The 14609-nt window shown below is 56.7% G+C and overlaps 2 protein-coding genes across 2 annotated transcripts in view; both read right to left on the bottom strand.

Moving 5' to 3' along the window:
* Positions 1-5005: 5005 nt before the first annotated feature.
* Positions 5006-8831, bottom strand: NKX6-3 (NK6 homeobox 3). Its single transcript, XM_003801091.1, has 3 exons — positions 8450-8831; positions 6565-6734; positions 5006-5245 (listed from the first exon to the last, which is right to left on the bottom strand). Exons 1-3 carry the CDS (start codon positions 8829-8831, stop codon positions 5006-5008), a joined length of 792 nt encoding a protein of 263 aa, XP_003801139.1.
* Positions 8832-13748: 4917 nt separating this feature from the next.
* Positions 13749-14609, bottom strand: part of ANK1 (ankyrin 1) — a 194496-nt gene continuing 193635 nt past the window's right edge. The window contains exon 3 of the mRNA XM_012812236.2: positions 13749-13775. Coding sequence (XP_012667690.1) covers positions 13749-13775 — 27 coding nt within the window. The remainder of the gene's footprint in view (positions 13776-14609) is intronic.

Here is a 14609-nt window from a genome sequence, read left to right as displayed (position 1 = left end):
TTGAGCTATAGGCGCCGAGCCTAGACACTGATTCTTGCTGAAACAGGTGCCACTGTGTTAGTGCCCATTCTTACACATTGAAGGATGTAATGTTTGTGCTGAGGAATGGTATTGTGCCGATCAATCGTGAATGGTGCTGCTGCTGCTGCTGCATGTTAATGATCTCTCTCACTCTTACCCACTGCCCCCTGAGGTCCCTCTGCTTAGGGACCGGCCTTCACCGAGCACTAGCCGTGTCACACTCCCTCTCTGGCTGGCAGCAGGTCTTCCAGGCTGTGAGCACCACCAGGACAGCAGAAAGCTGGTCCTGGGTCTGTATTTTGATTTCGTACATTTTCATTCATAATGATTATAACCCATTTCTTTTAAACCCATTCATAGCACAGACTTAATTCAAACGAGACTTCTCTCCATCCCCTTTGATGGTGTTTTTAGGGTGGTTGAAATGATGTGATCCAGCTAGAATTATCCCAGTCTGCCTGGGTTAATCTGTGTGACATAGGGCAAGTTATTCAAGGGCTCCACGCCCGGTGTTCCCTGCTATAAAGTGGACTTAATGTGCCAATTTCAAATGGATTGTTGAAAATTTCCTGCGGTAAGTCAAGTCCATAAAAGGTGCACAAACAACAGCAGAGGCAGGTCGGGCTGTTGAAACAGTAGCGTGGGGCCAGCACAGGGCATGGAACAGAGCAACTCACCCCTGACCAGCTGGGCGTCTGGTTAATTCCTCTGCTTCAGCTTCTTCACCTGGAAGAAGTCTCCGCACCCTGGACTTCCTGCATTGGAGGGAACAGACAAACGCATCTCTGCTCTGGCTCTTACACACACACACTGTATGTCCACCTACACTCATCTACGCCCATCTAGTAACTTTCTATTGAGCCTCTATTTGGATCCGGCTCTGGACTCTGACGGTGCTATCCACACACACAAACAGATCCACTCTGATGTTCTCGGAGTGCAGCTGGGAACCTTGTCAAAAAGCAGATTCTGCAGATTCTGATTCAGGAGGTATTCAAGGGGCCTGGGATTCTGCGTGTCTCACAAGCTCCCAGGGAGGTTACTGTGCCAGGCATTTCAGGTATTCACATCCAAATGCTAGCATGAGTGAGGCAGGCGATGTCACTGTGTCACAGTGCTGGGAATCCCTGCCTGGGCCTGGCACCCAGTCTGAAGGCAACTACAGTTTCCATAAAAGCACTGTTCCCCCTCAGAAATGCGCCTGTGCACTGCATTTAGCCCTGGGCTGGGAGGTCCAAGAGCAAGGCTCCTGCAGGCTGTGGTATCCCCATGAGGACCCCTTTTCAACATCCAAGGTGACACCTTGAATGCTGTGTTCTCACACTGTAGAAGGGCCAGAAGGAGCCAAATTCACTCTCTCAAGCCTTTCCTAAGGGCACTAATCCCACCCATGAAAGCTCCATCCTCATGACCCAGTTGCCTCTTAATACTATCTAAATATCTTGGGAATTAAGTTTCAACATAGGAATTTTTGAGGGGCACACAAACATTCAGACCACAGCAGCCTCCAATGCCCTCTTTGAATAACAGAGTGACAGTTTGCTGTCTGTGCACCCTGGGCACACCCATTAATTCTAATCCCACAGACGCTCTGCAGGTTTGTATAACCATTCTATTTCACAGGGAAGCAAACTAAGGTTCAGGGTGGATTGACTGAGCTCAGGAGTTCAAGACCAGCCTGAGCAAAGTGAGACTCATCTCTACTAAATATAGGTTGGTGTTGTGGCAGGCGCCTATACTCCCAGCTACTTGGGAGGCTGAGGCAAGAGGAATTTGAGGTCGTTGTGAGCTATGACATCAGGGTACTCCACCCAGGGTGACAGAGTCAGACTCTGTCTTTAAAAACAAAACACAGTAAGCCTGAAGATAGAGATGGTGGTGGCGGCTCAGGTTTGAGCCCGGCTCTAACAGGCCACACTCCCCTTGCTGTGCTGTGGGGTTAGTTGGTTTCTGGGGCCAAAACCCAGGGTAGCCTGAGCACGGGAGTCCCCAGAGTGGGGTTCCAGTGCTGTGTCTGCTTTTCTGCTATTGCAATCAGGAGGCCCTGGTTCCAGACCTGGGGGAAACTGACCCCTGCCCACCCTCACCCTTGACTTGCTAAAGACACGACCTGGGTCCTTCTAACATCAGAAGCCACCAAGGCAAGTGGTGTGACCACACCCAGGCCTGCCTGCTGGCACCTACTCAGCTGCGTGTCTGAGTGACCCTGCAGCTCTCAGGGTGGCTTCCCTTTGCTCCCCTCGTCTCTGAAGTCCGAGAGCTGGTAGGAGAGGAGCCGTGAGGAGTGTGAGTCTCTAGAAGTTCCATTGTCTATGTCTCTAAGTTCTTCATTTAACTCAGAATGTACAAGAAGTCCCACTATGACTGGGGCTAAAAATGGGGGCCTACAGCTTATGGTTTCTTTATCACAGGTGAAGTGAGGCAGGCTGTGTTCTCTCTGGCAATGCACACGCCTGCACATGCATAGACACGCGTGCACACACCTGCAGCGTGCCAGGCTTGTTCCTAGTCACCCTCAGGGATCTGGGTCAGTCCCCTCTGACCCTTCTTCCAACTCCAGATCTGGTTTCCAGAGAAGACCAGAGGTGGGAGTGGGGGTGACGCCTCTGCCTCTCCTGGCCCCTCTGTGCAGTCTGCTCATGGGAGGCAGGAGTGGGGTTAAAGGAAACTGCTAGAAGGGCTGGAGCCTTTTACCCAGAGGTTCCAGTGGCAGGTGTGCGAGAGCTTTCAGATTCGAGGGGGTTTTGTGCAGCTCAGCAAATGTCTCCCAGGAAAAACCTTCCCCTTGATGTAAGCTGACCCAAAGGACCTGAATCAGACATGCAAGGATTGTAGCTGTAATAGAGCAGATAAGAGTACAACATGCCCAAGAAAAAGATAAACAAGCACGTTTTTTATGTCACGGCGTTTTCCTCCACACTGGGTTATAGCACAGCCTCCTCCTGGCCTGCAGGGTCATGCACGCTCTATAGGGGCTGTTCTCCTCTTTGGAGCCCGGGCCAAGTCTTGGGTCCTCTCTGGCTGATGTTCTTCCTGCTGCAGCCACCGTGGCGCCCCTTGGGACACCCACGCCAGTGAGGGTGCCGAGTGGGGTCTGTGGCCTGCTCCTGCCTGTACTGAGACGGTGCTGGATTCCTACAAGCCGTCTTTTCTCTCCTTCCTGGAGAGACAGACCCCTGAGTGTGGGCGTCCTCACAGACTGAGGGGCAGAACTTAGACGTACTTTACATTTTCTTGTCATGCGCCCCTGTCCTCTGACCCCATGAAGGGGACCGTGACGGGTGGGTGCCCCACTTTCTGAGAGGCTCCTGCTGGGGTCTTACTCCATCCTCATTCCCCTTGGCCTGGTCCCCAGGAGTCTTGGGACGGCAGAGGGCAGGCTGATTGCACCTCCTTAGACCTTCTGAAGTTTGCGTGGACAGCTGGAGTAGGGAGGGTGGGTGAAGTTCTTCTAACACCAGCCTCTCGTTTACAGAAAAGACTGAGGGGCTGCCCTTTGCAACCCAGGGAAGTGGATGAGGGGCCCTTGGGATCCGCTCTGAGGCTGCCTCTCCACTGCTGTGGTTTGGTCTCGGTGCTTTCCTAACCTCCGTTTTCTCATTGTGGGTTACTGAGGGTCAAGTGGCACAATCCAGGCATCCTGCAGGGCCTTGTCCATGTCAGTCCCTCTGGTTCTCCCACTGTCTTTTCTTTGATGCTAATTATCGACAGAGAATTTCCTCCACTAGGCTAGAAAATTCCATTAACTTTGTCTTAGGTTTCTTAGCACCTGGGATAATGCCTGGCGTATACCAGTGACATGGCAAATGAACCAGTATCCTGCAACCTGCCAGGGGCACCCAGCACACCACACCCCCAGGAGACTGGATATCTGCCCTGGGGAAGGCCCCCCATCGCGGGCATTCCCGGACCCCAAAGCCGGCTTCCTGCCACTCCTTCTCACAGAAGCACATGAGTCTTGGGGAGATTTCAGAAACTTTTATTATTACTCTTTGTTTAAAGCCAGCCAGCGGGGATGGGCAGATGTCTGGGCCCTTTGGGGCTACATTCCTCCTCCAAGATCAACCCTGCTGCCTCCCCAGCTCGCCCCTCCCTCTTGCCAGTCACTCAGGATCACCAGGGTGAGAAAGTGGCACCCATGCCCAGGGCCCACCGGCAGACCCAGCTGCAGCGCCAAGATCTGGTCTCCAGAGAAGACCAGAGAATCTTGGAGGGGGGGGAAGGAAGGGCTGTGTCCCCGGCAGGCTGCTGGCTCAGCCCCTCCCCACACCCTGTCCCAGGACCCTCCTTCTCTCTGCCTTTCTGCCTACTAGGGGTTCTGGTGACCCCAGCTGGACACCCCTTTCTCTCCAGGGGGCCGTCCTTGCATCAGCATTGAACGGTGCCCAGGTGGGTGGCTCTCGGCTGCCGCCATCCCCTTTCCCAGCCACGGGGGTTCCTTGTCTTCCTGCCCTTGGTGAAGGAGCGAGGAGGCCAAGGACATCTGCAGCTCCGGCTATGCCATGAGCTTGCCTGTTTGGTGTCCTGCTCCCAGGCAGACTTCCTCCAGCCTGGGCTGACATTTGGCTCTGGCCCTCCCAAGTGGATCTTCCCTGTGCAATGGTCTGAGGTGTGTCTGGATGTGCCCCCTCCTGTCAGCCTGCAGCTGACCTGGGCCCAGGACCCCAGCCCTCTGAAAGAAGATCCCCTGTCCCCGCAGCAGAGTCACAGCAGCCCGTCTGGGGCCCACAGCCGGGTCATTGTAGTCTCCTGTGCACCTGTGCCCCACCATGGCTGGCATTCCCAGGACTAGAATTGGCAGGGCCAGGCCCACAGAAGGGCCCGGGGGTGGGGGTAGAGGGGTTTCCAGGTCTCTGGAGGTGGCTGTCTCCCTCTCCTTTAGCTAGACTGGCCTCCCTGTGCTCCTCCTGGCCCCACAGGAGCGTGGGGAGGGGAAGGGAGGGGCTGCAGCAGCCGGGCCTGGCAGGGACGTGGCAGGGGTGGCTCACGCGCTGTGCGCACCCAGGCTGAGCACCGAGAAGGCCGCGCGGTGCTTCCGGAGCAGCAGCCGGATCTTCTCGTCGTCCGAGTCGGGGTCCAGCGGCTTGTTGTACTCGTCGTCCTCGGTCTCTGAGGCGGCACGGTCCCCGCCCGCCCCTGCGGTGCCCTGGGCCCGAGGCGTGGAGGAAGACGGCTCCAGGGCACTCTTCTTCCGCCACTTGGTCCTCCTGTTCTGGAACCACACCTGGGGTGGGGGAGATTGAGGGTCCCACGCATGCACACACACGTCTGCACAGTGCCGACACATGTGCACACTTACAGCAGGCACAGGGCCTCTTGAGGGGCGACCCTACTCGGAGGCAGAGCAGGGTGGCTGGTGTCTGTACACAGTAGAATACCTGGCTGGGCACACCGTGGACTGCATGAGCCTCACATTCCTTTCGGGCGGGAGGCAATGAAATGAAATGAAATGGAAAACACCTGAGTGCAGCAGTCCTTCCCGCCCCGGCGTGGCCCTCTCATCCTCCTCCAACCTGGCACGTGGGCAGAAGAAGCTGGCACAGTGGCATATGCAGGAAGCAGCAGGTCGCGCTTACCAATTGTCCTCTCTCTTTGGGCTTCATAGAGCCTCACTGAACTTGACAGAAAATGTCCCCAACTAGCAAACAGCAAGGTGCATCCTTGGGATAGTTGAGGAGGGTGGAACACACCATGTCCCCTGCCCAGCCCCAGGGTCCTTCGCCCAGAGAGCTGATCTGTGGCTGGTGAGGAAGCGGAGGCGGTTCCAGGACCCCCAGCACCTCCTCAAACCTGCCTCTGTGCTGGGCAGGGGCAGGCCATTCGTGGAGCTGAGAATGTTCCACGGATTTCAGGCCCCCACCCAGAGTCCCTTAGCAGACAGCTCCCGTCAGAGTGGGACAAGTGGCCCCGGGAATCTGAGGAAGAAGAGGCAGGTTCCTGCACCATTTTGGGTGGCTCTTCAGGTTCCTGTGCTGTGGCCCCCAGGGTGGGAGTCCTCCCTCCCTGACCCTATAGGCTACAGGGCTTCGGACGCCAGAGCGCCTGTCTGGCTCTCTTGAGCAGGACAGGGTACCGCTGCCTTCATTTTAAGGACTGGAGAACCCAACCCTGCTCCTTTAGCTGGCTGTTGGATCAAGCCTGAATCCCAATGTCACCTTGCTCAGAAACTGCTGTCAGCCCTTGGGATTTCCTGCCAAGTTGGGGTCATGCGGGGTGGGGAGTTGGCGTCCCATGCATCTGGTGTAGAGTCCCAACTCTGCCCCCACTGCCCGCACCTTCAACTGTATAGTGAGCAATAACACCGACCCCCAGGTTGCTGAGGGTGAAGTGAGGCCCTCAGGACCGGGCTCAGTGGATGACACCCTTGCTTTTTGCTGTGGCTAATTGTGACAGGCTCTAGGGTTAGGTGGGCAGCCGGGAGAACCTCCCTCTGAGGAGCCGGGAGTTGCTGGGATGGCCTGGCCGGCTCTATCCCCTGCAGTGGCGTCTTGTCCTGGCAGACTCCTCCCTGCAAGGCAGATACCTTGTCCTGCACAGACTCACCTTGACCTGCGATTCGGTCATGCCCAGGGAGTATGCCAGCCGCGCCCTCTCGGGGCCAGCCAAGTACTTGGTCTGCTCAAAGGTTTTCTCCAGGGCAAAGATCTGGTGTCCCGTAAAGGTAGGTCGGGTGTGCTTCTTCTTGTGGACGCTGTCACTCAGAGGGTCTGGGGCTGGCAGGAGGAAGAACATGTGGGTTAGCAGGAGGGAGCCCAGGCACTGTGCACCACCCGCAAGATGCCAGCCTGACCTGGCCTCTCCCTCTGCAGAGAAGCCACTAAGGTCTGGGGATTGTGATACCTTCCCCCGAGCTTCATTCCTGCCATTAAGACAACAGTGACTTCCACCTGTGGCACCTCTGGGGTGGCATCTGCTGTGGGATGTAGACACTCAGGGTACCCTGGCTGTCTGTCTGGAGATCTCACTGTTCACTGACCCTGAGGGGCCATAGGAGTTTCCACACTGTCCTGGGAACTTCTCTCTGGGTCTTATTGGATCTATAATCCGGGTACCTAAGGCCACTTCTTTGCTCCTAGACCCCACCTTCCCAGGTCTCCAGAAAACCAGGGAGGGGCAAAGTCTCAAGTCCTAAGTTGCCACCAAGGCCTAGAAGTCACATGGCTTTACCCACTGTGTGGATTCTGGGCACGGAGTCTGGAGGCCCCAGCCTGGCCAGGGCAGCCTGCTCGGGCAGGAGCTGCAGGCAAGTGCAAAGGGTGCAGTCTGAGAGCTCAAGAGACAGGTTAGGGAACTGAGGCACACAGAGAGGAAGAGAGACCAGCCCCTGCCTCCTTTCACCTTAATTCAGCAACTTTCTTAGATCTTTTCCAGTGACTGACTGAAGAGTAAGAGGGTACAGAGAGGGGTTGTGGAGTGGGGAGATGGAGGTAGAGAGAGCCAGCTAGGCTTAAGCACCCCCAAACCAGGCCACAGGTTCTAAGAAAGGAGGTCTTCACCCCTGGACCTCCCCTGATTTCTGGTTAAGTGGGGGTGGGCTGTCAGTGTGACCACCTGGGTAGTGTAGTGGGTGGCAGGGCAGGTGTGCTCTGGGGTTTCCTTGCCTGGCCCAAACCCCTTCTTCCAGTGGGGGAGCCCAGAGATCAGACAAAAGTGGAGGCTCCCTCCACCCCGCCCCCACCTGATCTGGACAGGACTTGGTGGCACAGGAGGGCTCCTGACACCACTATCACCTCCTACCTTCCAGGTGAACCTCGCCTGCCTATGGACATCCTTCTGCCCCATCTAGTCTCTGACTGGCACCACGGGCCCACCCTATACCAGTTCCCTGAAAACCCTGGCTCAGGGGTGGGTGGGCGGAGTCCGTCCTACAGCCAGGACCAGGTTCAGCCCAGCTCAGCAGCTGCTCCCAGAGGCTGGGCAGTTGGGGCTGCTGCTGTAGCCCCAGTGAGGTGGGGGCCACTGCCTCCCTCTGGCAGGCAGGACTTAGATGGGGTCAGGGTGTGTTCTGCTCCACCCAATGGTGCCACCTTCTTTGGGAAGGGGACGCTGGTACATTTCCCTCCCTGGAGGATAGCGTTTGTCTGCTTTGGGTGGAGGAGTGGTGGCATGGACAGAAGTGAGGTCAGTTGCCAGCCAGACCCCGCACAGGGCAAGTGTGAGCTGTGGGGTCTTGTCTGGCCTGGAACTTCTCCCAGGTGTCCTTGGAGGGCCACTGAGGTGGCACCTTCATCCAAGTATAGCTGGGGAGGAATTGGGAGGGGAGGAATTCTATCCTGTGCCAAGCTGAGGACACAAGTCCAGGTGCCTGAGTGGGGTTGTGTGATGGCGGTAGATGGGAGGGCCTAGGGTCCCCTCCTGAGTCCTGCTCCCAGCCCCCTGTTCCCAGCCTGGGCGCGGGTGTGGGCAGTGAAGGCTGCCCGGTACTCACTGTTGCTGCACTGCCGCCCATTGCGCCAGTCCGGGCCTGTGTCCGCCCAGCAGTTCCGGGTCCGGGTGGGGTACTCGTTCCCAGGCTTGGAAAAATTTCCTACCTGCGGGCTGTAGTAGACCCCTTGGGATCCGAGTCCACTGAAGCCTGCCACGTGGGGGTAGCTGGACAGGAGGCTGCTGTTTGGTGTGGCCACCGGTCTGCTCAGGATGTCCGTGATCCCATGGGGGGTCCCGGCGGCCAGCTGGGGGCCCAGCCCTGGGGGGCTGAGCTTGTAGAAGGAGTTCTGCACGGAGTACTGGCACACGGGAGCCTTCATCTCCGAGAACTGAGCCAGTGGGGTGCTGTTTAGCAGGAAGGACCCCTGCAGGTTGGACTCCATGGTCCCCGGCTCAGGGTGAGGGGAGGTGAGAGGCTTCGGCCCAGGCTCCTAACACCTGAGACCCCACGTCCTGGCCCAGAATCTCATGGCACGATGGCAGGGTCAGAAATACCTGCCCTACAGCATCCGGCCCAGCAGGCCCAGGGACCCACAGGTCAGCTGCTCGGAAGTCAGGTGCTCCAGGCAGGTGGGAGCCGCCCCAGGGCTCCTAACTGCGCCCGACCTTGGCCTGGCGAGGGTGGCTCCCCACGCCTCAGTGCAGACCCTATTTCTGCTTCTGAGTCTGGGGACCCTCCATGAGAAGTTTTAAGTTCAGAGAAGGCACATTTCCCTGATAAAGATAGGTCCATTAGAATACAGACCCAAGACTGGCTGAGCCGCGAGAGCTGAGCTGCCATTGGTCAGAGCCCACACGGGCTCACATTGGCTTTTCCTAGACAAATTGCACTTTGAAAGATTGACTGTAAAATCAGTCTCTCTGTGTGTGTGTGTGTGTGTGTGTGTGTGTGTGTGTGAGAGAGAGAGAGAGAGAGAATAAGCTCCAGAAGCTCTGTTTATTGTCAGAGAGTCCACCTGCTTCCTCCAAGTCCAAGTCCAGCTCCTAGAAAAAGGTGAGTGTCTGGGGGTCCCTGGAGGTTCTGGAGGCAGCTGGAAGTCCCAGTTCCTGAAGCTGCTCCCTGCAGGAGAGGAGGCTGGGCTCAGAGGTCACTGTGGACCTGCTACCACCCATTCATGTGCACACACCCACGTGTAGCAGATGGCAGCTGCCTGCTCCCCAGGGCTGCTGGGATGGGTAGATGGGAGCTGGGCAGTGCCTGCTTTCGGTGGCTGGCTCAAGAGGCCAAGTCGGGAGACTACTGGCCAGGGCCAGGCAGTGGGCCCCTCTGATGGTGGTAGGGTGTGTGTCTCCCTGCCCAGCTCTGGGTGCCTGTGCTCTCCTCCACCTCTGGGCTGCCTGCTTTGAGCTCCCTGGAATCCCTTCCACATTTGTTGTGTGGAGCAGTGACTGTGTCGTATCGGGCTTGGCGCCTGGGCTTGAGAGCTGGCAGAGGACTGCCCTGTGCTGGGTACTTGGTTGATACTTAGCTAATATTTGAAGCGTGGGACTGGATTGAATGGCAGGGCACCCATATGCCCCTTTTCCTGCTAATAAATTTTTATAATGTACAAAGTTCTACTGGGACAATCTCTAATTTTACAAACAGAGAAACCGAGGTACAGAGGAGTCAGGGCCCAATTTCCAGGTACTTGGGTTCTTTTTGTATTAGGCAACTTCTTTGAAGTTTTTGTCTAAAAATGGAAATTAGCATGTCGCTGGTCTAAACATGCAAAATGGTGGAAAAATAGTGACTGTCAGACAGATGACCTCTGCATCCTCCTCCTCACCCCCTGCCTGGTGGCCCCAAAGCCCTTCCTGCCCAGGCCATGGGCTCTGCAGGGCTCACCCTCTCAGCTGTCTCCACCACTGTCTGTGCTTCGGCACGGGGAGGCCGTCTGGCCTTCTCCGTGGTTCCAGAGTTCAACTGGAGGGCCAGGGCTCAGAGGGGTCCTTCTATGTGCTCTGGGGGGCAGGGATGATTTATGTTAATGCAAGGGGGGGCCTCCACAAAGGGTGTGGAGGTGACTTTTCATAAGTTTGGATTAAAAACAAGATAAGAAAAAAAGCTTCTTAACCATCTCAGTTGGCTTTGTTACCAGGCTATGCATGACAACCATTGGGGAACTTAGTTCTGATCCCCAGTGTGGCCACCAGACCCTACTCAGGCAACTGTGATTCTGAAGCTGCGTTTTAAAAAGTCCCCTGCAGGGGACTCAGCAGGGCTTGGCCCACTAGCCTGAGTGGCCTTGCTGACTCTGGGAGAGGCGTGCATTGGGATAGGAACTGGGGGCGGGGGGGTTCTTTGAGGACCTTGGGACTGTGACTTGGTCACCCCTCATGATTGAGATTTTAAAGACAAGGAAGGTGCAACAAGTAATTTCATTCTTAACTGATGCCATGTCTGACAAAGGTGTTGTTATCTGGGAACCCCAGGATGACAAACTGAAGTGACTTTTGCAATGGCCAAATCTATTCCCCCATTTCACAGACAAGGAAACTGAGGCCAGCTTGGTAAACAGCCTTGCAAGAAATGCTAGGAAAAGGACTATTTTCTCTCTATAGCAAGAGCAAGTTCTTGAACTTTGAATGACATTGAACACAGGGCCTAGACACCTTCACAGGGAGTGCTGGGAGGCCTCACTGCGTGCCAGTGGTGAGCCTGGGCAGGTACCCTGGTGGGGTCCCCTCCCACGACCCCCAACTTCCCCCCATCTCATGGTAGCCATTAGATGGGACAGGAATTTGCTTTGCCAACTCTCAGAGGGTCTTCCAGGGTGGGTGGTCCTAATTAAGGAGTGTCCAGGCTTCTAGGAAGCAGGGCATTGCTTGCCCCCAACCCTGGTGCTCTGCCGACGCGTCTCACCCACAGACTCCACACCCCAACCCAGGCTTTGCCCCTGCCTCAGCACCACAAGCTCCCAAAGACCTGCGGAAAGGAGAGATGGAGCCCTGTGCCATGAGTCAGTTTCTTTATTAATTTTGACACTGGTTCAGCTGGTGTAGGGACAATGGTCTATACATCAGAGTGGGGAGGGGGATTTTCTCCCAGTAACGGAGCATGTGGGAGAGAGTCAAGAAAAGGTTTATTTTCATAACAATTAAAAAATCAAGGTAATTTCAAAACTTCTAAAAAGCGTCTAATGTGCAGACTGCAGCATTCTCTAGGCATCGTGTGGAGACCCCCACTCCTCCCCTAACAGCTCCTAATAGCAGCCGGGCGTGCAGCCATGCCAGGCGGGGCGGAGGTGCCAAAGCTTAGCCTGGAGCCACGGCGCTAAGAGGGGCTACTGGGTTGGGCTGCCCTGGGCCGGAGGTGCGGGGTGCAGCGGGGGAGGCTAGCCCTGTGCCCGTCTTCCGGGGGCCATCACCGCGTCGGTGCCACCACACGCGCCCCTCTTGCTGTGCCCCAGAGCCAGTGGGCAGGGCAACATCACCCCGGGTGCCCGGGGCGGGGCGCCTCTGCTCCCTTCCGGGGGTGGGGAAGGCCGTGGCCCCTCTGCTCCAGGGGACATGAGGAGGCAGAGGGGCCACGGAGGGCCAAGTCAGGACCTGCTGTCGCCTGTGCCCCGCGGGGAAGGCAGAGTCAGCCCCGTCGGCCCCCCGCAGGTCAGGGATGGCCGCAGGGCAGGCTGTCTGGCCTCAGGCAGGGAGGGGGCTTCTGTGCTACTTGGAAGGTTTGAGTGTGTCCAGAGGACACCTCCGAAGAGCGGCAGGGCAGAAGGTGGCAGCCATCCACCCCAGCGGCTCTGGGAGCGGGAAGAGCCTGCCCGCCTCTCTCCTGGCTCCAGAGGCGCCCCGCGGGACGATTGTGCTGATTGGGCCTCCCCCAAGGAGGCTCTAGTGGAACTGTAAGGCTCTTCCCTGATGGCACCGAGGCGAAGGACGGCCAGCGGTCTGTTTCCTTCCTGCCTGGACCCAGAGCCTGGGTGGTCAGCAGGCGTCCTCCTCAGCTCTGCTCCCACCAGGCACTCAGTCAGGACGGTCCCCTTGCTCACCTCTCCAAGCAACGGGGAGGGGAGGGCTTGATCACAGCACAGGCAGGGAGGCCGTCCAGCCTGGAGCCTTGTGCCTGCGCCCAAGCCCCCCAGCCTATGGGCTGCCTGGACTTAGAGCACCAAGTTCGCTCTGGGAGACTTTGGGGCGGCCCTGACTTCTAGGAGCTGGCAGGTGCACTCGCTGGCCCTGCTCCCTTCCTCTTTCACTGAGACAGGCGAGCTCCCGCTCCTGCAGCCTGGAGAGGTCCTCAGGAGCCGAGCTCTCAGTGCTTGGTACATACCGCTAAAGTGTTCTACTGGTTTGCATAGTAGTTATTGTTTTCATATACACAAGGCTGATTACTGTACAGTTTACACTTTGAACACCGACTATGACATAGTGCTTGAAGGTATAGAAAACCTCATCTCTAGTGAACATGCTGGTGCAATCCTGGGACGCTGCTGCCTGCACCGCCTGAGAGAGAGGACCTTTCCAGGCCTGGCACCAGCTCCCTCTAGCCCTAAAGCAAGTCTGGGGGTCCTCGCCTCACATTCCTACGTCCCTAACACAAGGAACCCCAAATGTACTCTGAAGGTAATGATTTTCCATTGGAAGATGATTAATACTGAAATTGGTAGAAAGAGACAACATAAAAAAAAATTCTAGTTTATCCACACGAAGATACTATACAGCTTCGGGTGTCACAGTAAAATCTGTGTGTACCGAGCAGAGGGGAGGGGGGCTGCATGTGTGTGTGTGTCCTGAATGTCATATGGGCGATCTGGGGAAAGCATCCACCGGGTCGTGGAGGGACTGTCACCAACAGAATGACCGTGTGGGGAGGGGGAGGCTGGTGGATGCGGGCAGGAGATTAAGGTGCGGACACCTCCGAACTGATTTCATGCTTAGTTTTCATTTTGTTTTTCTTTCTAGGAAGCCTACATGGATTTCTGACAGATGAGGTTGAAAAAACAGTACCCTGTACGAAGTCAAAATTAAAACGATTTAAAAACAAAACAAACCCCAAAACCATCCCCAGCCATAAAAAAGCCCTTGTTATTCACTTCTGCATCCCCACGCTCCCTGGAGCGAGCGCTGTCTTCTCTCCCTCTTTCTCCCCGCTCGTGCTGCTTCTGTCCTGGTTCCCGACAGAGAGACCGTGTTGTTGCTAGAGGCGGGATGGAAGGCTGTGGGTCGTGCGTGTACAGTCAGCCGCTCATGCGGACAGGGGACGGGAGGACGTCCCTTACGGAGATCATGCCGCAGCCTAGAGGGGCAGGTGCCCCGCTTCCGTCACCCTTGGGTCCAGTTCTCCTCAGTGTGCATGGCAGAGTGTGTGGAGTTCAGGGGTTGGGCGTCGAGGTGTGGTCCTGAGGGACACAAAGATAGAAAGGGTCACTTAGAATATAAAGAAGCAACTCCCTCCCAGCAAAAACCCCACGGAGTTTTGCATTAGCTGCTAAGGCCAGGTCCGACTCAGGAAAAGCCGTCTCCCCAAGCAGGGCCAAGTACAAAGCTGCTGCACCTGCAGGCCCCTGCCTTCCTGACATGCCAGCCCTCCTTCCTCTGCTTCCCTGCCCAGAGGAGGCCTCTCAGAGCTGTGCAGGCCTCCAGGAGCTTCTAGCCTAGTGGGTGAGCTCCCTGGGGAACCTTCCTGAGTGGGTGAGGGGAGCACTGTGCTCCATGCCCTCCCCTGCCTATGTGGCCACCTGGGGAGAAGCTCCTGTGTGTACATCCTTGTACTGAGGATGTGGCCATTTCCATGAGCTGAGGCCTATGCCAAAAAAGGGGTATGCTGAGGCAGCAGCGCCCTTCACTCTCTCCATCTGGTCCCACCCACATGCACTGCTGTCTGCCATGTGCCAGCGCTGGACTCCAGGGTGGAGCTCATGGCCTCCAGGGGTGACAGAGCCCCGCAGCTCTGATCCCAGTTCTTCCTATCAGGTGCCTCTGGCTCCTGTCCCCATTCCCCTTGGGTGGACGGCCTCCGCCATAGCAGAGAGGTGCAAAGAAGCAGCTATGTCCTCCCTGGACAGCTGAGCCTGAGGAACCACGTCCACACTCTACAGCTCAGAGCCAACAGGAGACAGACAGCTTTCCTTCCTCACGGCGCCTCACCCTCTAAGCTGGGCTGGAAACTCCATGTTTTCAAGTCAAGCCCCTCAAGTTCTGTCTGTAGGGGCCTTGGGACTGACGGGGACAGG

The sequence above is a fragment of the Otolemur garnettii genome, unplaced genomic scaffold (genome assembly GCF_000181295.1).
Source record: "Otolemur garnettii isolate 467f Iridium unplaced genomic scaffold, OtoGar3 scaffold00197, whole genome shotgun sequence".
In the NCBI taxonomy this organism is placed as follows: domain Eukaryota; kingdom Metazoa; phylum Chordata; class Mammalia; order Primates; family Galagidae; genus Otolemur; species Otolemur garnettii.
Note: the sequence above shows the minus strand (reverse complement) of the source record. Positions and strands in the feature narration are given on the sequence as shown.

Coding starts and splice junctions, on each gene's coding strand:
- NKX6-3 (XM_003801091.1), bottom strand. CDS start 8,831: ATGGAGTCCAACCTGCAGGGGTCCTTCCTGCTAAACAGCACCCCACTG. Junction 6,735..8,449: donor TGGGCGGCAGTGCAGCAACA/GTGAGTACCGGG, acceptor TCCTCCTGCCAG/CCCCAGACCCTCTGAGTGAC. Junction 5,246..6,564: donor TGACCGAATCGCAGGTCAAG/GTGAGTCTGTGC, acceptor CCCCCACCCCAG/GTGTGGTTCCAGAACAGGAG.